Source organism: Planococcus citri, chromosome 4 (genome assembly GCF_950023065.1).
Source record: "Planococcus citri chromosome 4, ihPlaCitr1.1, whole genome shotgun sequence".
Lineage (NCBI taxonomy): Eukaryota > Metazoa > Arthropoda > Insecta > Hemiptera > Pseudococcidae > Planococcus > Planococcus citri.
The window spans coordinates 1242981-1265010 of NC_088680.1; the positions used below are offsets into that span (position 1 = coordinate 1242981).

General features: G+C 35.8%; 2 protein-coding genes across 5 annotated transcripts; both read right to left on the reverse strand.

Moving 5' to 3' along the window:
• Nucleotides 1-4494: 4494 nt before the first annotated feature.
• LOC135843233 (UDP-glycosyltransferase UGT4-like) lies at nt 4495-13956 on the reverse strand. Of its 4 annotated transcripts, none has more exons than XM_065361047.1 (8): nt 10550-10695; nt 10164-10272; nt 6700-6987; nt 5844-6212; nt 5532-5758; nt 5233-5452; nt 4928-5144; nt 4495-4854 (listed from the first exon to the last, which is right to left on the reverse strand). In XM_065361047.1, the coding sequence occupies exons 3-8, from the start codon at nt 6944-6946 to the stop codon at nt 4530-4532; spliced, it is 1605 nt and encodes a 534-aa protein (XP_065217119.1). In that variant the 5' UTR covers nt 6947-6987; nt 10164-10272; nt 10550-10695; the 3' UTR covers nt 4495-4529. The 4 variants fall into 4 exon arrangements, 3 of the variants coding, with proteins under 3 accessions (XP_065217119.1, XP_065217120.1, XP_065217121.1); XM_065361048.1 differs by lacking the exon at nt 10550-10695 and adding an exon at nt 10378-10540; XR_010558270.1 differs by lacking the exons at nt 4495-4854; nt 4928-5144; nt 5233-5452; nt 5532-5758; nt 5844-6212 and adding exons at nt 12215-12434; nt 12563-12786; nt 12874-13239; nt 13320-13653; nt 13757-13956 and having other exon boundaries at nt 6945-6987; nt 10550-11605.
• Nucleotides 13957-15408: 1452 nt separating this feature from the next.
• On the reverse strand, nt 15409-21978 carry LOC135843235 (UDP-glycosyltransferase UGT4-like). Its single transcript, XM_065361052.1, has 6 exons — nt 20501-21978; nt 19964-20381; nt 19401-19569; nt 16811-17030; nt 16218-16431; nt 15409-16136 (listed from the first exon to the last, which is right to left on the reverse strand). The coding sequence occupies exons 1-6, from the start codon at nt 20742-20744 to the stop codon at nt 15821-15823; spliced, it is 1581 nt and encodes a 526-aa protein (XP_065217124.1). The 5' UTR covers nt 20745-21978; the 3' UTR covers nt 15409-15820.
• Between the last annotated feature and the right edge of the window lie 52 nt (nt 21979-22030).

Genomic DNA, 22030 nt, shown 5'->3' on the forward strand with positions numbered 1-22030 from the left:
GGCGCCAAAACACGTATAATTAATACTATCTCAACTCGTTTGTAAAATCGTGCCCTTTGCTATTAGATAGGCACTCAACCGTTGGTGTTAGCAATTAATAAACATGTTACGAATATTATTGACGTAAATAAATAATTGTGTTATCTATACATATCATTTTTTTAAATTTTTCTATTCATTTTAATCGACAGAAACACCAAAAACTAACGAGAGTAAAAAATCGAAAGAATGTCATAGTTGGTTGAAAAATGGAGTTCCTTACAAGATTTTCAACTTTCCGGAAAGAAAAAATTCAAAAATATCATAAATATTTATGAAGAAATCAAAAAGATAGAAAATTATCTAAAAACCGTCGTCTGGTTATTTTCAATCTATGATCACGTTTCAAAGTGCAATTTAAATTTATGGGGTTACATTTTTCAAAAAATTTTTGAAATGCTGAAAATGTAATTTGAAGGTCAGATTCATCAAACAACCCTAATTTACGAAAAATATAATTATACCTACAGATTGAAGTGACCCTTTATTGTAATTTTTTGTTTCCTTGAGTGAAAAAAAAAAATCCTAAAAATTTCAAATCTACAATATTATAACATCGTATGCATTTGCCCTCAGCGATCTCGAATTAGCCAGAAAGCGTCATAAAAATATAAAATTTAACAACTTTTTTCTGGCTCATTTTTGAGTTCAAAAAATGGGTAATTTTCAGTATAAGGAAGCGTCATAGCGAGAATCTGACGCTGGAAATGAATTCACTGTCCTGAAAACCCCCCTAGCCCCAATTTTGATTCGATTTGCGACCAAATGTTTTTTTTTTGGATTTTTTGACTTTGAAAATAATCGAGTAAAAGGTCGCTTTTGACTAATTTAAGGTCACGGGGTCTGAATCTTCCAAATTCTTATATTTTATGTTTTTTTTTAAACCGAACCTCGAAATAATTGTAACTATCGAATTTTAGGAACAATTTTCGAAAAGAACAAGAAAAAATATTCCAGTGTTTAAATTCATTAAAGGGCCATTCCATGTCAAATCAACCAACGTTTTTAAGTCATGTCTTTCGATTTCGCTCAAATTTTTTTACTATATATACCCACCCAGTAAGTAAGAACCACGCAATTAGTTTGGTCTCAGCCCCCTCAGGGAGCGGGTGGGGGGTTCCATTATTTTCACATTGTCTCGAGCTACTCAACTCCAGCAGCCCATTCCTCCAAAACTATGATACTTTGATCAAAACTGATTTCACAGTTCGAAAGAGCATTGCATTTAGAACTTTTTAAGCGTTTTGAAATTTTCAAAAGTTGAAAGTTGAACTTTCAAATTGAAAGTTCAAATTTCAAATCGAAAGTTCAAATTTCAAAATGGCGCTGTAAGTGGGAGCTACCATTTAAAATTTTGAAAAAATTTCCATAGATGTACCTTTTGATGCTTTTTTGAAATATTCAAGTTTCGAGATGGGATCTTTCAATAGAGGGGGAGCACTCCCCCCCAATTTTGGGCGAAACTTTTGAAAAAAAATCTGGTGCATGTGATATATCGAATTCTATGTTTTTGGTGACGCTGAACACGAATATGACGTCAGATTTTTGATAAGACTCTATCCACAGCCTCCAGCACCTCCCTAAAGGGGGTAAATATTCAAAAAAGTGTTTTGTTCGTGCGACACATGGAATAGTATGTTTTTGGTGACGCTCAACACAAATATGACGTTGTTATCTTAAAATTGATAATGATTAGCGATGTAGGTACTTTTGGTACTAATCATGTGTATGGTTTCTCTCATAAATATCACCTAAGGGGGGAGATTTATTCGACTCCTAGCTTGCTCAGATGGGAGTTCTCTTGAGTAATCATTACAAATTCTAAGTCATCAAGTAAATAAATAATCAACATTTAAATACTATTTATGTACAAAGGATTTATTCGGTCAGGACATTCACTACATTTACGTTACCTATTTATAACATATTGTAATATGTTATTTATTTATTAAATGTGCTCAATGTAGACAAATAGGATAATGCTTAAGGCATTTCTCCTGGCATATCATGGCAATTATACGTGGAATTGACACCTTACTAACCAAGCAATTTACAATAGTTATGTATGCGAATTAGGTTCATTTATGCATAAGTGAGGAATCCATGCCCCATCCCTTACAGCGAATGACGGAATGACATTATCTATTAATTATGGTAAAACTATAATTAATACAGTGGAGACACCACCATGTAAGTACCCACTTACCCAACACTGCTCATTGTCACACCACCTCTTTTCCTTAGCCTACCCCAATAATAGTGGCTGTCGGTGGCTGCTTTACAAAGAGACACACGTATCACACACTTCATTCAAGATACCTAGGAATATCTTGATATGACCACAAAAGGTATAATCGTCGGATTATTACCTCGATAAACAAACTAATTAATATCAACGACTACGATTAAATCAAAATATTACCTTAAACACACGTGTAGTGGGTTATCCTGAAATAATATTACTTAGGCCTAGGCCTGTTTTCATATACAAATTACTCCTTGACCACATACTTCGACAAGGATCTTGCCACGGCCGATCGCAAAAACCAAGTGAAGATACCTTTCAATCGACAGAAGCTCGTGCCTCCTTGACTATTGAAAAGTATCATTCACTCCCTATTTTATAATATTTTCTCACGTTACTGGAACCCTCTTTACTAAATAGCAATAAATCACATCGCGTAAAGGGTTACCCTAAGATCTATCACCTAGCAGGTGGAGGCAGATTGCACCATAACAACGTCAGCTTTTTGATTGGACCCCCCCCCCCCAAATGGTTACATTCGTGTGACACATGAATAGTATGTTTTCGATATCGCTGAACACGAATATTGCCTTGGTTTTTCGAATCGACTTCACCCATGGCCCCCAGAACCTCCCCCAATAGGTATAAAAGTCCAAAAAACTGTTGGTGGCCGTGGATGGGGTCCACTCAAAAATCTGACGTCATATTCGTGTTCAGCGTCACCAAAAACATACTATTCCATGTGTCACACAAACAAAACATGAAGCTTTACCCCCTTTGGGGAGGTGCTGGGGGCTGTGGATAGGGTCCTATCAATAATCTGACGTCATATTCGTGTTCGGCGTCACCAACAACATAGAATTCGATATATCACGTGCCCCAGATTTTCTTTCGAAAGTTTCGCCCAAAATTGGGGGTGGAAGTGCTCCCCCTCTATTGAAAGATCCCATCTCGAAACTTGAATATTTCAAAAAAGCATCAAAAGGTAGCTCCCACTTACAGCGCCATTTTGAAATGTGAGAAGTTGAGTAGCTCGAGGCAATGTGAAAATAATGGAAGCCCCCCCCGCCTCCTGAGGGAGCTGGGACCAAACTAATTGCGGGGTTCTTACTTACTGGGTGGGTATATATTGTAAAAAAAATTGAGCGAAATCAAAAGACATGACTTTCAAAATCGTATTTTTTTGGTTGAGTTGACATGGAATGACCCTAAAATTAAATATTTCTTACAAGGTTCTCAATTTTTCAATAAAGAAATACCTAGAACTTTTTTACACAAGGTTAACCTTGGATCTCTTGGCTTTGGTAAAAAAAAAGAGAGTGAAATCGGTGATTGAATGAACGAGAGATGTCCTTGCCCGTTGAACTTACTAAGAACATCATGAAGTGTCCCCCGGGGATTTGGTTGAAAAGTGGTCTCATTGTAGTTTTTAACCCAAGTACCACAGGATTATTCAAATTTTCATCGATAATGAAGATTTTGAAGTATCTTCGAAAAATAATATTACATATGTATGTAATATGAAAAATTTAGTTGAAAGATAAAATAAAACATGCCTCTTGGTCAAGCGCGTAGGTCAAAGTTTTCCCACGACAATGCGGTGGGAAATGCCTAAAGTGTCGGGGTATCGGTTTTTGAAAATTTCAAAATTTTACTGTAGTGGCTCTAAATTCAATACTGACAGCTAAAATTTTAATGATGTGGAACTTGGGGCAAGAGCTACAAAATTCGTTAAAAATTCGGTAAAAAAAAAAAAAAAAACTTAGTACCCTAAATAGGTAGGTGCTTATGTCAAAATTACTTAGATACATTTTTTTAAGAATATGTAATTCATAACCTAGTTGTAAGTATCAGAAAATTGTATGTGTTTCATAAAAACGTGATGCTTAAAGTGGTGATAAATAAATTATCTTCTATTTACCGTCGGATTATTCGAATCAAGTATCTGATTAAGACTTGGATCGTAAAGCACACCTGTTATTAAAGTATCTAAAGCGCATCTGCTCGCTTCCTACGAATACCTATTTAATTTAAAGATGACAAAATCGGTGGATTACGTACACACTTGACTAAATAAAGATGTAAAAGTACTCTGTCAAAAATCTGTGGAATTTTTTGAAATTACGTAGGCGCTTACTGCCTTGTAATATTGAAAATGAATGCTTATCATAAGAGAGCCTATATGAACAGAAATGAAAAAAAAGTACACCTATTCGAACACTGGTATTTATTCGTTAAAATTTTTCTATTCTTTTTTTACATTTTTTATTTTTTTATATTTTGGTATATTTTTTTCATTAGTTGAATAACCTAAAACATGTAAAAATAATTTTAAAAATAACCTAGCCGCCGTGTAAATCGTATATAAAGCGATGCTAAATAAACTAAATAAAAGTGTCAGAACATCCAGCAAATAATATTGGTACCACGTCAATTCTAAGGATGCCGATTTCAAGTGGGAAGTATCCTCGTGTCTCATGATGTATTCGATCCAATAAACAGCCACATCCAAAGGTGGAACTATTCTATCCTTGAATGTTTTGGATTTACGATTCACGTTTTCATAGTATCTGAGTAGTTACATAAATGAATAATTAAGGGTTAGGTCGTAAATGCAAAGATAAGAAGATTTCTTTCACTTACATCGGATCAGTTAGCACTTCTTGAACGCTCCTTGATAATAGATCACTGCTAGGATTCAATGGTAAGGTTTTACCTATACCGAGGCTTTCCACAAGCGCCATATTATGCTGTTGGTCGGTAAAAAAAGGAATCCCTATCAAAGGCACGGAGAAATTAACGCTTTCTATCAAACTGTGTAGTCCACCGTGAGTGACGAACAATGTACATTTTGGATGATCTGCACAAAAAGATAAAAATTCGAACGAATCGATCGAAAAATTGTCCCAAAGTAGGTACATATAAGCATATTTTTAGCTCGTACGTACTCAAAATGCTAGTTTGAGGAAGCCATTCTTGCACGAAGAAATTTTCCGGTGCGTTTGGAATTAATTTTGGATCCCATTTAAAAATAACTCTTTGGGGTAAATGCCCCAAAGCTGCTGTGACAGTGTTGCCCAAAGACGCGACGTCATTCGGATCGATCAACGATCCTAAACTGATGAAGATGAATCCATTGGTGGAATTATTTATGAAATTTTCCAAGTCCTGAGACAAATGACAAGTTTTTTTTTAAAAATCAATACAGTAAGTGGGTCTATAATTTTAAGATAATTTCGACTCTCACCTCAGCAAGTGGAATTGGTTCGGTAATATGAAGTCCGGCTGTTTGAACTATCATTGGAATATGAGGTTTTGAATAACCGAAAGCGTAATGCGAATTGACCAAAACCAACGAAACGTTTTGTATTAAATTTTTAATTTTTGGAATTTCTTTTCGATCGTTTTGAAAACTGAAATATTTCTCTATCTGTTTTTGGTGCTTTGATAAAGCGATACATTCGTAATAAATACCTGCGAGGAAAGCACGAATATAAGAAAATTGTTAAGAAAACAATCCCAAGTTTTTGATTTTGATGGGCATCGTGTTTAAACCTACCTATAATGGCTGTATAAATTGCGTTCAGAAGTCGTTCGGTAAACGACATATGATCCGTGAAAGGCAGGAATAAATTAGGAATGTAGGAAGGAGTTACAGGATTACCTACAGTCGCACTATAAAAGGGTAATAAGCTCTGAGGACTGACTGCGACCACAGGAGCGTCGAAGTGACTGCCTAAAGCGACGAAAGAATCCATGAAGAAAAATTCCACTATTATCGAATGAAATTTACGAGATTCGCGGGACGCCAATAAACGTCTTATTTTAGGATCCTGAAGAACACATTCTTCGTATTCGATAACACGTTCGCTGCTAAATATAAAATTACTCAGTCGATTTTGTTTCCTCATTTCGGCAAAGTTTATTCCTGTAAAAGATGAAATACAAAACAAACTAACTGTACATAGCTTGGAATTATGTTGAACTGATGTCAGAACTAAATTTTCAAGTGCCAAAGTTGATTGCAATGCCTTCTGGATCAATTTGAAATTACCTAAGAAAAGTCTAGTTTCTTCTGGAAACTCCAAAGTGGCTCGAAAATGGTCTCAATCGATTCGAGTAGTCGATTTTTGTGCTTCAAAAATCGAAAAATCAACTCTATAGACTCAAAATTTAGTTTTGAAATGCGAGTGACTTGCTTTTCCAGCAATCGAATTTATGCTCGACTCAATTTGAGGAGTCATTCAGTGGGTTGTAAAAGGTCCTTGACAAATTTTCGGGATAAATCTTGACATTTTCAAAAACCATTTGCAAATATGTTCAGGACACCTTGAGCGCAGCTTTTTTCAACTCGGATGAATTATTATAAATGTATGTAATGTATGTATGTACGAGTATGTTGGTAGCATACTTACTCAATTTTGGGAAAATATGTTTTATATTTATGTGTTCGTATCTGTCTTGCAAGTTGTCAGACAAAGTGTGTCCACTGACTAGCGTGATATTATGTCCTCGTTTAATCAGTTCCTCGAATAATGGTTGAAACGATCTAAAATGACTGCGAGCTGGTAGTGGCATGAAAACCAGAATGTTTTCGCAATAAACATGGTATAAATTCGTCGTCGCTGTTAGGATCACCAACGATATCCAGAATGGGGCCATTTTTAACTGATTATGGGTTTATTCTCGGCAGAAAATTCGGTCTGCAAAAATATTAGTCGATTTGATAAAAATTGTTGTAATTATTGAAATCGAAAAAATGGAACTTAATTATATCTTTCAATGTTTTCATGTAGGTAATTCATGCAAAATGCTTGATAAAAAAAATGGACATACAGACGGGTCAGTGACCTTGAGAGGTCAGACAGACAGATAACCTTGAGAAGTAGGGTAGTGACCTTAAGAAGCCTATCAGACGGGTTAACGTCCTCAAGAGGCCATACAGTAATACATACGACCTTGGGATGAGGACAAACAAACGGGTCAATGACCTTGAGAAAATCCTATTTGAGACTTTTTACATTGATTTTTTGGAGGACTGGACAGAAAAATGGACCCTAAAATATTGGAAGTTGAAATTAATTTCTCAACTTGTGGTTAATTTTAAAAAATTTAAATTTTTGACCCATTTTTCGCAATAATCAAAATTTTATTAACTTGACACAAATGGCTGGAATTTGGTTTGCTACTTTTTTCGACCTTTCGAAGCGATTGGTAATAATTTCGAACCGTTCTAGAGTCGAATTCTGCAGTTTTCGAAAAAGTGCTGTAAATTAGTCCGGCATATGACAATGGGAGTATTGCACCCCCCCCCCCATTCTCCGGGACAGCGTTTTTCTTAAAGGGGACATCCTAAGGAACATTTTAAAGCAAACTTGCCCAAAAAAAAATCTGACCTTATTTACAAAATGGCGGCCATTCTGATTGACAGGCCAGTCAAAATCGCAGATTTTGCGTTCCAACATAGACTAGCCTAAAAAATTCTAAGCCGTACGAAGGTAGATCGAAAGATCAGGCAAAAATTTATCACCTGTCAAAATTTCAAGTGCTAAAGTGCGTTTTTGGATTTTTGGTGAATTTTTGAAAATGAAATTTTGCCCAAAAATGAGGGAAAAAATCAACATTTTACCAAATTTACCAAGAAAGCTGAAATTTGGGATACATCCTGTATTTTCGACGTGCCAAATCGATTGGAAACGGTTTCAACCCGTTTTGAGCAGTTCTGGAGCCTCCAGCAGATTTTTTAAACTCGAAATCCCCACAAAATTTCATCAAATGGAGTTGGAAAGCCAAAATTTACTCTGCAACTAATTTCAATACGCTACGAAGTCGACTGCAGATGGATTTCAAGTCTTTTGGAGCCTCCAGCGACTTTTTGAAAATTACTGGAGCCTCCAGTAGATTTTTGAAACTTGAAATTCCCGCAACATTATTTTATCAAATGGAGTTGGCAAGCTGAAATTTACGTCGCACACTACATGGTGGTTTCAAATGGTTTTGATGCTTCCAGCTACTTTTAGGAAATTCCAATTTTCCAAAAAAAACGCCATACAACCTTTCAAAAAGTCGCTGGAGGCTCCAAAACGACTTGAAATTCACCAGCAGTAAACTTCGTAGCGTATTAAAAGTAGTTTGCAGAATAAATTTCGACTCTCCATCTCAGTTTGGTGAAATTTTGGGGAAATTTCAAGTTTCAAAAGTCTACTGGAGGCTCCAGTAATTTTCAAAAAAGTCGCTGGAGGCTCCAAAATGACTTGAACCCACCTGAAGTCGTCTTCAGAGGGTGTTAAAATTGGAGTGTAGAGTAAATTTCAGCTTTCCATCTTCACTTGATGAAATTTTGTGCAAATTTAAAGTTTCAAAAATCTGCTAGACGCTTCAGGAATTTTCAAAAAGTCGCTGGAGGATCCAAAACGACTTGAAATTCACCTGCAGTACTTCGTAGCGTATTGAAATTAGTTTTTAGAATAAATTTTAGCTTTACAACTCCAATTTGATGGAATTTTGTGGGAATTTCGAGTTTCAAAAATCTGCTGGAGGCTCCAGAACTGCTCAAAACGGGTTGAAACAGTTTCCAATCGATTTGGCTTGTCGAAAATAGGGTAGGTACATCACAAATTTCAGATTTCGTGGTCAATTTGGTAAAATTTTGATTTTTTTCCCCTCATTTTTGGCCTAAATTGGATTTTCAAAAATTCACCAAAAATCGAAAAACGCACTTTAGCACTTGAAATTTTGACAGGTGATAAATTTTTGTATGATCTTTCGATCTACCTTTGTAAGGTTTAAAAAATTTCGTGCAAATCCTATGTTGAAACGCAAAATCTGAGATTTCGGCGACCTGTCAATCAAAATGGCCGCCATTTTGTAAGTAAGGTCAGCTTTTTTTGGGCAAGTTTGCTTTAAAATGTTCCTTAGGATGTCCCCTTTAAGAAAAACGTTGTCCCGGAGGATCGGGGGGGAGGTGCAATTACTCCTATTGTCATATGCCGGACTAAATAGAGTAAAACTGAAACTCAGCATTTATAGATTCGGAATTTTTGTGGACCTTTCAATCGATTTGAACACGTATTTTCAGAATTTTTCTATACCGATTCTAATTTAACATTTTCTCTAGACTCCAGCGATTTTGAAAATCCGCCAGAGGCTTCAAAACGGATTGAAACCATAACCAATCAACTCGTGAGGTCAAAAATAATATAATATACCCAGGTACTTACAGTAAAAACCAAATTTCAGCTTTTTTCGTTCATATGTTCACAAACGATGAACTTTGTTTTTTTTTATTTATTTTTTTTTTTTTTCAGAAACAATTTCTGGAGACAATTTTGGATTTGAACTTTTGAACTAACACAAAAAGATTTTGACAATATGTGTCTAAATCGATCGAAAGGACGTCACAAAGATGATAGGTAAATCCAAGAGTTTATGAGTGCTTAATTTTAGTTTTGCCATATTAATAACATTTTCAAAGTTGGGTACAAACCAAATTTCACCCTTTAAAATTGATTTTTTCAGAATCAAGAAGTCGAATTAAAATTCTTAAAAATAAGCCAAAACTTCAAAACAGAATTTCAGTTAAATTTTTTTTTGTTGTAAAAACTCATAAAATAACAATTTCTGATTATCGTTTTAACTTTTGGGAATTCCCGTTAAAAATTGAAAAAAATATTCACGAATTTTCAAACGAATCAAGAAAAGCGAGGTGTGAATCATGCCACTCATTTTGTATTGAAGAAGCCAAGGTATTTCTGTGTTTCAATAAATAGGTAGGTATACTGATATTTTTATACATTTATGAAGCATAAAATTATCGAAATAAGTAGGTACTTAATTGATGCGTTTTAAATCATGCATGTTATAACAATGTTTCATTTACCTCGTCGATTCAAAAATAAACACATCTACGTCCGATAATTGGTTAGTTTGTCATGAATTTCGTAATCTCGTTTGATCATTTGCATCGGTATTCGGTGTAGTGTTCATTACTGAGATGATATTTCGATAAATTAATGCAAATTATCGCGACAATGAAAATTATTATACGAACAAATCAACATTTGGGTACACAAACAATAGAATATATAATATACTTTTTAAAGCCATGGGTATTTCCGATCTACGCGATATTATCTTTTACATTTTGTTACTGTTGTTTTGATATTTCTCGTACAGCGTTATTCTTACGTAGGTCTAGGTACCTAGTATACTAATACATATTACATATGTTTGTATCAAAGTTCCAAAGAGTTAAATTTAAATTACCTATCTATGCTTGATATCATACCACACCACACATGATTGTTTTCACTCGAATATCAATCGACTATAGATTAACTAATCTCAATATGTAATTGAACGTAGCTACAATAGATGGGTACGCACTTGAAAAATGACGTTTCGTTCAAATCAGTAAACAGCTTTTGGCATGATACTGACAAATTTAGATAGGTTAACAGTTCGATGAGAAATGATGCATCGGTCTTTATAATGATAGTCGTGGACGTATGGGTTTATCTGAAAATACTTCCATAGACGCCAACATTATAGCCAAAGACCACTTCAAGATGTCATAAATTTGACAGGTTGATAGAAACTTCAAATTAAAAAACTCGAGAGAATTTGAGATAATCAGCACACTCGGATCTGGTGTAAAAATTTAAAATATTTTGAGTGCCCTCTTCAGAAATGGGTGAATTCTAATTTTGATGACGAATTTATGATTTCTAATCGGTTCCATCATATAATTAAGTATATAATTGTTACCTACCTAATACGAATTACAAAAAAAAATGATAATTTTTCAATTTTAACCAATTTTATATTTAAAATCCGAAATAATACTGCGTCTACTGAAACGAGAAATAATTCTTCTCACAATATAATAAAACAAGGCCAGCATCGACAAAAAAGCTAAAACGATCACCAAGAAAACATCTAGTAAGAAATATTGATACCATAACAAATCTGCACTGGCAGGTCTCAAATGACGTAAATCTTCTCTATGACGTAACACGTATTCTACCCAAAAAATTGCGGTATTCAAAGGTGAAGTCATACGATCGTCGAATTTACTCGATTGGAGTCTCATTTTCTTATAATAGATGGGATTTGTGATCACTTCTTGCACAGCTTGGAAAAGTTCATTGTCGTTAAAATTGACATTTAGTTTTTTTCCAATACCGAGATGTTCGACCAAAGCTATGTTATGTTGTTGATCGGTAAAAAAGGGAACGCCGATGATGGGCACCGAAAAATTCACGCTTTCTAGTAAGCTGTGTAGTCCTCCGTGGGTGATGAATAATCGGCAATTCGGATGCTCTAGAAGGAAAAAGTTCGTACTTATGAGAAAAGTTTTGCGATAAAGAATGCAGGTACGAGTAGGTAGGTATTTTAATTGTTTAAGATATGTATTGTATGTCAAGTATCTATCTATCAAGTTTTAATAAAAATATTGACGAACAGTGCAAACAATGACATTGACATAATCTATTCCAATTTTAACGAATTTGAATAATTTATTTAAAAAAATCAGAAACGAAAAATAAAATATTGCTCGAGGACTTTGTGTCAGTTCATTTTTAATAAGTATATCTACCGAACACTTTCGCCGTTTTACACTGAAAAGTATTAAGCATCTGGCTTAAAGCTGGCATAAAAATATTGTCTGTTTCAACATCGATAAAAAAAACAACATTAATCATTCAATTTTTACGGATGAATAATTTTTTTTCTCATCAGTACCTTCGCTTAAAATTTTTCACGCTGTGAATAGGTACAATTTTTTTCACATAATAGCTAGTTTTTTTCACCGCAGTTTTGAATAATTTCAAAATTTGTCATCGAAGAAGAATTATGAGAGGTAGGATTAATAATACGTGTTTAAAAATTAAAATTTGATAATGTCCTTGACGATGACTTAAGACTTACTTAGAATACTGGTTTGCGGTGTCCAGGTTCGAATCAAAAAATTATCTGGTTTCGATGGCAATATTTCGGGGTCCCATTTGAAAATGACTTTTTGAGGTAGATGCTGTAATACGCGGATAATTGTTTTACCAATGGAATCCACATCATTGGGCCGAATAAGTGAACCTAAACTCACATATATCACTCCTTCTGCGGCACTATCCATGAATCTTTGCAAATCCTGAATTGAATAACATCGATCATGAAAATTGATAAATTATTATCGTCGATTACATTTGCTGAATACACATTTTCAACTGCTGTATAAGAGCTTGTGAAAAATAAAAATAGAAAAATTGGGTTAGGTACCTGAGGAAGTGGATTCGGTTCGGTGATGTGTAGTCCAGCAATTTGTACAACATTAGGTAAAAATGGCACTGGGTATTGGAACGCGAAATGGTAATTAACCAAAATCAACGAAATGTTTTTCATCAAATCTTCGAGTTTGGGAATTTTATCGACATCCTCAAATGGAAACCATTCTTCCATAATTTTTTGGCTTCTCGGTAGCGATACAAATTGGTGATAGAGGCCTGGCGAAAGACATTAATACGGACGTATAATTTGATTTGAATACGTACCTATTTAGATGAACCTCTCATACAATCACGTAGACTTACCGATATAAATGGTAAAAAATGCATTCCAAAACCTCTCAACGAACGACATCTTATTGGTAAAGGGTAAATACATATTTGGCATGTACGACGGTAACAATGGATTATGAGAGGTCCAAGTATAAAAAGATATCAGAGCTTGAGCGCTTAATGCGATCACCGGCGCTTTGAAATGATTTCCAAATGCGGCGTAGACGTCCATATGGAATAGCTCGATCATCACTAGGTCAAATTTGGTATCTTTGGAATGAAGTAGGCGTCGAATCTGCAACTCTCGCATTACTTTTGTAGTATGCTCGCTGAGACGTTCGTTGCAAAATATTACATTCTGCAGTCTAGTTTGTTTTCTCATTTCGGCGAAGTTGATGCCTGCGAGTAATAAATTTATTATAGCTGTGGTAGATTGAGATTAGATTAATTCTATTTTCAGGGATTGCAATTTTACCTACCTACTGTACCAGCATCGAGATGGCTGACGTCGATGTGAGTATAATTTTGTTGGAATTTTTTCGATAGTTTTGCAGCGCTGATTATCGTCAAGTTGTGACCTCGTCCGATCAGCTCTTCGAATAAAGGCTGAAATGATGTGAAATGACTTTTCGAAAACACTGGCAATACCACCAAAATATCAGAATTGCTGACATAGTCTAAGCGAGTGAAGGTCAAGATCAATAATGATACAAACAGGATTCCCTCGCGCATATTTTTCTGTATTGTTTGATAGGTATACTCGTGAACCAATATTTTACACGCGTCAAATATATAATTACCTACACTGGTGTTCTGCAAATTCAATTTTACGACTGATTTAGAAATATAAAGCGATTATAATATCTACTTATTATTGAGTAAGTATGTACATATATAGATATTGAATTGAATTTACCTGAAGTATTAGATTTCCTCGCTCAAATCACCATACTGCACATTTTCACACTTTTAGGCATCGTTAGCGAAATGCATGCTATTGATGAAACGAACCTAATACGAGTATTTTCCGTATCCATGCGAGTGATAGTTCCACAAGCACGTTTTTTTAATGGCACGTTCTTATCAAAAATTAAATTATAAAAAATTGGTACTTGATAAATTTTTAGGTAAGTATGAAATGCTACAAATAATTACTAGGTAGGCAATTCAAGGTTATCGAGTCCGAAACTGCAACTGCCGTTTATCTCGGAATCACAAAACCCAGCATCCATTTTGACGTCATATTCGCAATCAGTGACCTCGAAGTAGTCAGAATCCGTCATAAAAATTGCTAAATTCGACAACTTTTTTTTGGCTCATTTTTGAGCTCAAAAAAAGTCCATTAGCGAGAGAATGGAGCGCTCTGGTGAAAATCTGACACCGGAAATGAATTCGCCGTCCCAAAAAATTTTCAGCTCGATTGGAGAGAAAAAGTTTTTTTGCCCAAAAAAATGTATGAACTAACCCCTTCAGATTTTTTGGATTTTTTTGAATTTCAAAAAAATCGAGTAAAGGGTCGTTTTCGACCAACTCGAGCGAGCCGAGTCTGAATCTGGTGTCCATTTTTGTCGAGGGGCGCTGCTTCAGTGAGAAATTACGACTATTTTGCAAAATACGAGCCCGATCACAAAACGAATGTCGTATTCGAAGTCAGCGCCATCGAATTAGTCAGAATCCGTCATAAAAAATTAAAAATTTCACAACTTTTTTTCGGTCAATTTTCAACTCAAGAAACGGCAGTTTCCAAGAAAATGGTGCACTCTGGTGAAAATCTGACGCCGGAAATGAATTCGCCGTCCTAAAAAACCCCCTACACCAATTTTCAGCTCGATTGGACAGAAAACGTTTTTTTGCCCAAAAAAATGCATGAACTCCCCTTCAGATTTTTTGGATTTTTTTGAATTTCAAAAAAGTCGAGTAAAGGATCGTTTTCGACTAATTCGAGCAAGCAGAGTTCGAATCCGGTGTCCATTTTTGTCGAGAAACGCTGCTTCAGTGAGAAATTGCGACTGTTTTGTCGAATACGAGTCCGATCGCAAAACAAACGTCATTTTTGGATTCAGCATGCTCGAATTAGTCAGAAAACGTCATTACAAACGCAAAATTCGACAATTCGAGCTCAGCGACCTTAAATTTTAGTCAGAAAACGTTATGACTTTTTCTAGGCTCATTTTCTATCTCAAAATCGGACCTTTTCGAGTATGTAAAAGAAATCGCGATAGCAAAAATCTGACATCTGAGATGAATTTGCCATGTCGAAAAACCCCCGTAGTCGAAATTTCCATTCAATACGCCTCAAAATTCAAAAGTTTATTACTTTTTGAAAAAAAATGCGCCACGTATTTACGGCAAACTGGTTAGGCAATTTTATTAACACCAAATCTATTTATCATCAATGAACGCCGTTGATTTCGTGGTGTGGTCCGGAGTCATTTTCTTTTTTCTTTTCGATTGTGATTTTCGACTAATTCGAGGTCGCCGAGTTCGATTCTGGTGTCCAATTTAAGCACCGGTGCCTCCTTCATTGAAAATCGACGAAAAGTAGGTACCCATAAAATAAAAGTCAATTTTATTGCTTAATTGATAAATTTAGTACAAAATGTTAAAATGATCAATCATCAAATACATAAATCGTTTCAAGTTGACAAGATATCCACCTACCTACTTATAACAAAATATATGGTACAAATTTGGCGTGAGAAAATTGAGATTCAGTGCAAACAATAACCCAATCTATGTACAAATAGGTAACTCGCGATCAAAATAATTGAGTCTGTCCTCCAGCATGACCACCTAATTTTTATATTCATGGACATATAAACTAAATATGTTAAAAAATTAATTCAATTCATGCAGCATTATCAGAAAATGTCACACAGAGATACTCGAAATTCTTGGGAACCCCGTACAATAGCATTAGGACCTATCCTGCTCCTGTATTATAAAGCAACATTCTCAGCAAACAATAGGTATGTTTGCTTTACTGAACTTTCTTGTATTGAGAATTATGATCGATAACAAAAGTGACAAATGAATTGAATTTCGCTCTGGTAAAACGTATCGCACGCGTAGAAATTACAGCCAGTAAGTAAGAAATTACAAATAAGACGACTAAAACGAAAACTATCACGTCCAACATGAAATACTGATACCAGGTGAGCTTAGCAGCAGCAGATTTCAAATGCGGTGCTCCTTTATTTCTTAGTACGTGTTCTACCCAGTACGTAGCCGTTGAAAGTGGATCCACTAATCGATCTTTGAATAATTTCGATCTATGTTGGGCATTTTTATGATATCTAGAACACATACATCACGAGGATCACTATGTGATACAGGATATATATATAGGGCCTAGAAACACATTATAGACTACTTACTCAGGGTTATCGAAGATGCGACGTACAGCATTTCTCAGTGGTTCGGTTTCCAAGTCTTTGAGACCGATTCCAAATCCTAATTTTTCAGCGTTGGCAATATTCAACGGTTGATCGGAGAAAAAAGGCACCCCGATGATGGGCACGCCAGCGTTGACGGTTTCGATTAAGCTGTGCACTCCACCGTGCGTTATGAAGAGCTTACAATTCGAATGTTCTGAAAAATGAAACGTCAAAATAACACGTGAATACTCGAGTCACCCTAGACAAATGATTTTACGTTTTTTTTTCTTCAATCGTGCGTATGCAATAAGTACCCACTTGGCGTAATTTTCCAATTAAATTTTTTATCAAAATATAGGCTTAATTATAATCTATTTATCGTTGCTCGTTGGCGATATGTATTATCGCATTTCGATGTAATGATCTGCGTAATTTAAGTTTTTGCGATTACTTACCTATTTGACGATGCTAATGACGCATTTCAAAAACATATTAGGTATACATGCCTATCTTTCTCTCTAATACCTACTTATTTACATTGTACACGAGCCATTAAATGGGCATATAGTGTAAATAAACACTCGAATACTTACGCAAAATCTCATTTTGAGGCAACCAAGACTGAATGAAAAAATTACGTGGAATATTTTCAACCAAAGTAGAATTCCATTTCCATATCACGCTAAGTGGTTGATTGGCAAAAACTTGCAGTATGACTTTGCCCCATTTTTCAACAACTATCGGATCTACCATCGTTCCGAAGCTTATGTAGACTACGCCATTAACTGATTTATCCATGAAATGTCTGATATCCTGCAATAAGTAATGGGTATTTTAACTTCGCTTTATTTACCCCCCGACAACACATTGTGGATCGTGGACAAGAAAAAATGTCAGAAGATTTTGAAAAAATTCGGTAGAGATATTCATTTTGAGCTGAAAGTCATTCAGAAAAATTACTGTTCTGGAGGTCGCCGAATTTTATCAAAATCTTATGACTTTTTTGGGAGGGGGGGCACTCTAATGTACACATACATAGTGGGACTTTTACCCAAGAGGAGCAAGGAAAGAGTACATCTCTGGTATGAAACCAAGTCTCATCACACAGTACAACGAATAAGTATGTTGATAAATTTAATGAAAATCCTTTTGATGATGATACCATAGAGCTTGGAGATAAACTTGCAGCGGAGATAGCTCAGTTAAGGCAGGAGAACTGGCAGGGACTGGTAGAAGATCTCAATTTTGGTAAGGACAGTCAAAGAGCATGGCACTTGCTCAAGAGACTGAATGGAGAAAAAAGTCAAGCAAGGAGTTTCACTCAGACAACAGCAAACCAGATTGCTCACCAGTTGCTCATAAATGGAAAGACAAATGGTAGAATTAAAAGCAAGAAAATTATTTGTAATCAAGCAGAAGAAGTGAATAACTTTTCGTCACCATTCACATACTCCGAGGTCACAGCAGCTATACACTCAGCCAAAAATTGAAAAGCAGCAGGTGTTGATGAAATGTATGTGGAGCAGATAAAGCATTTTGGGCCAAAAACTGTACATGTTACAATTGTTACATGGATCCAGGAATTGTACATCACCTGTGTAGAAACATCAAAAATACCTCGATCATGGAGGCAGGCCCATGTCATTGCTATACAGAAGCCAGACAAAGACCCAAACGACCCTAAAAGTTACCACCCTATATCGTTACTATGTCACCTGTATAAGATATTTGAGTGAGTAATCCTAAATCGAGTAGCTGAGCATATTGACAAGAACCTAATCAGTCAGCATGCAGGTTTTAGACCTGGGAAATCTTGTACTGGTCAGGTCCTGAGTTTAACACAGCACATTGAAGATGGTTTTGAACAGCGCAAGGTCACTGGTGCTGTGTTTGTGGACTTCACTGCAGCGTTTGACACAGTGTGTCATCGGTTACTTCGGTACAAGATTTACAAACTGACCAGGGACTACAAATTTACAGAAATCATCATGACACTGCTTAAAGACTGTAGGTTCTATGTGACTTTAGATGGAAAGAACAGCACTTGGAGAAGGCAAAAGAATGGCTTGCTGCAGGGAAGTGTCCTGTCACCCATCCTTTTTAATATCTACACCAATGACCAACCAATTGGAGGACTTGCGCGTCGCTTCCTTTATGCAGACGACTTGGCGCTCACAGCACAGTGTGACACATTTGTAGAGGTGGAAGACACACTGAATCAGGCAATAGAAGAACTCGACAAATACTATAAAGCCAACCACCTCAGGCCAAATCCATCCAAGACAAAAACCTGCTCGTTCCACCCGCAAAACCGTGAGGCCAAGAGACAGCTCAACATCCAATGGGGAAACACTGCACTGAATCACAATGACCACCCCAAATATCTAGGAGTGACACCGGATAGATCACTCACCTACAGGCAACACTGTGAAAAAACCAAAATGAAAGTGGCTGCTAGAACAAATCTGATCCGAAAGCTAGTACGTAGCAGATAGGGAGCTAAACCACAGGTCCTGCACACATCAGCACTAGTGCTGTGTTACTCAGTTGCAGAATATGCTTGCCCAGCATGGGCATGATCAGCACATGCTAAAAAAGTAAATGTGCCCCTGAATGAAGGCTGCCAATTGGTGACAGGATGCCTCAGACCAACTCCACTCACAGCTCTGCATTGTCTTGCAGGGATTGCACCACTGAAAGTGCGTAGGGAGGTGGCTGTCAGAGCAGAAAAAACTAAAGCAACACACAACCCTCTTACCCCATGCATGGCTACAACAAATTACCAGAGAGCAGACTAAAATCTAGACACAGTTTCCCGAGAACAGTGAATGAATCGAGTGCTCCTGCCAAAGTTGAACGCTGTCAAATCTGGAACACAGCATCAAGTAGCAATACTATGAGCGAATTATTGCCCCAAGTCAACCAATTGAAGTACAGCCTCTGGAAAACGCTGAATAGAATTAGAAGCGGAACAACACACTCAAAATCCAACCTACACAGATGGCATTTGGCTGATGACGATCTGTGCAAATGCGGCGAGGTACAAGATGACAGACACCTTTTCGGACCAGACAATTGATGACGAGGGGATGAAGTTCCTCGAGTATTGGGACAAGAAGGGAATTTAAATACTTAGTATTACGGACCAGACAAGAGAAAAAAAACATTCAAATAGGTACTTACTTCTGGTAAAGTCTTTTTTGATTTCAAGTGCATGCCAGCAACTTCGACGATATTTGGTAAAAAAGGACGAGGATATCCCATCGTGTAATGTGTATTCACCAAAAGTAGAGATACATCGTCCAGCATTGTTTTTAAATTTTTCTGATTACTCTGCAGAAAGTCGAAATGCCTGTAAAGATACTCTCATTGATACATGATCTAGTACATATTACATATTATACTTATTCTTGTGTCTGACATGAGATCTAGGTTATATTGTCAGTAGTTAAAAGGTGGATTTACATGAGTATAAGTACCAATAATAGGTACCTACTAACGAGTCGTTCGAGCCCATCTATGTATCCCTTCATGTATCTCTTTCAATTTCAAAAATGTTAAAAATTTACAGAAAATAAATTTTAAAATTTAAATACTTAGGTAGTTTTTCTCACTTTAAAAAAAAACTAGGTATTTTTTTCTCATTTCTCTTGAAAAAAAAAATGAAAATGTGTTTTTATAGGTACGTAAACCCGCCATGTCACTACTTATAGGTACTATGTAGTACGTCATCGTGCACCACTTACCGGTTCACAACTTCTTGATTAGCTACGTAGTACCACATTTCATAGGCGACAACGTGCACCAATCCAAACAACGAGTTAGTTAAACGTTGGAAAAAATTCATATCGTTTGTGTAAGGTAAATACATATTTGGAATATATGAGAAGCTGATCGGGTTACTCGTCAGCCAACCGTAGACAGCAGGTAAACTTTGCGGAACCAGACCTATAACCGGAGCGTTGTATTTTTTGGCTAAAGCTAAATATGCATCGGCGTAATAAATCTCGATCATCACCGCGTCAAAGTGCGTATCGTTGTTGTTTAAAAGTTGTTGAAAGTTTTCATCGTAAAGAGCTTTGTTCATGAAGTTTTTCACTATTTCATAAGTAGTGATCATATTCTCTAGTCTGGTCTGGCTTCTTAGAGCTGTCCATGAGGCATCTAAACGATAGGTTCACACAATAATAAGTAAATTGAAACTTACCCCAACAGTTATACTGTGAACGTCTAATTAGGTAGGTACATTTAATAATTTGAAAATATCAAATTCGAACACTTACGAAAATATTGTTTAGCTCCGGTAAAATCAATAAACGTGATATTATCGTGGTTCGGTTTGAAAGAGCTAAGTACGGTAACATTATGTCCTCGATCAGCTAACTCCACCATCAGTGGATGAAAACATTGAAAATGGCTAGGCACAGGATATGGTAAGATGAACAGAATATTCGATGCTTTTGACGAACATATCGCGAAACCTAATAACGCAACAATAAAACCGAAACATACTCGCAGAAATCGCATTTTCTGAAAAACCGATGAAAAAAACGAACTGATAAATTTTTCAAATCGACAACAAATCGCGAACACAAAAATATAATATACCCCTAAATCATGAAAATATTCATTCTGCGAATGACAGAGAATACGTCTTACTCCAACTTTGTGGCAATGTTATAATTAGATAGGCAGATAAGTGGATAGGTAAAAGTTAATTTAGGTAAATTGTTCAAATTATAGGTGGGCTACAATTTTAGAGATGGCTAATTTTTGCTATTTGCTCGACACGCACTCTCATTAAAAAAATAAATAAACGAATACACTAGTAAGTACTTACATAGGTACAACACATTTACGCGCCAATTTATTCAATATTTATTCGAACGTTTTGGGAAACTTGTTGCTCTCTTGAGTGGAGATATGAAAACAAGTTTGCCGAAACATTCAAATAGGCAAACATCGAATAAATTTGCGTGTAAAAACAGATTACAGCCGATTGTAAGTAGATATTTATTCTTTGAATCCAGGAATTCGATCAAATGTAATTCATCTATTTACATAATTATCTACTTTCAATAAAAACTTGACTAAGCGTAAGCATTTTGTTGGTTTTTTCAATTTAGCATTCGCGGATGAATTTTAATAAATTTTCAATTAAACATAAAATAAGTCTTATCAAATTCAAAGTAGGTATCTACGAATAAGTTCTCATAATTTCGGAGGTTTTGCTGACTAACCTACGCCTACATGTACGCATTCCGCGTCGCTAAGGTATTACCTTGGCGTAACGATGTGAAATAATTAGCGTTATTAATTTTTAGAGGTACCTAATTCTATTAGTTCAAAATGAACATAAACGATTGAGTAGATTTCTAAAAGATTAAAATAACCTTTAAAAAATAACGAAACTAAAATTAGGCAGTACCATTCTTTGAATGATCCAATCGATCAAATCTTCCAGATAATTTGAGTGATGTAGGCCTAGGCGATTATGAAAAACAATTTAAAAATCATGAATCGTTTTCGAAAACTAAAAAATAAAATCCTTCGCGCCGATTCAGATGAGCTATAAAACTGTGAACGAGACTTTAATGACGCTGTATATAAATTATAACTTATTTACTTACGTACATATCAAGTACCAAAGCTTACCTATATCCTTATAAAAATATTTCCATTACCAATCATACCCAGCAATTATGTCTCAAGTTCCGAATTTTGCGTATAATACAAACATGGGAATGTCTCATCGTGTGCACGACTTAATCGTGTACCCACTTCTTCATTATTTCTTCTAGTATAAGTATACA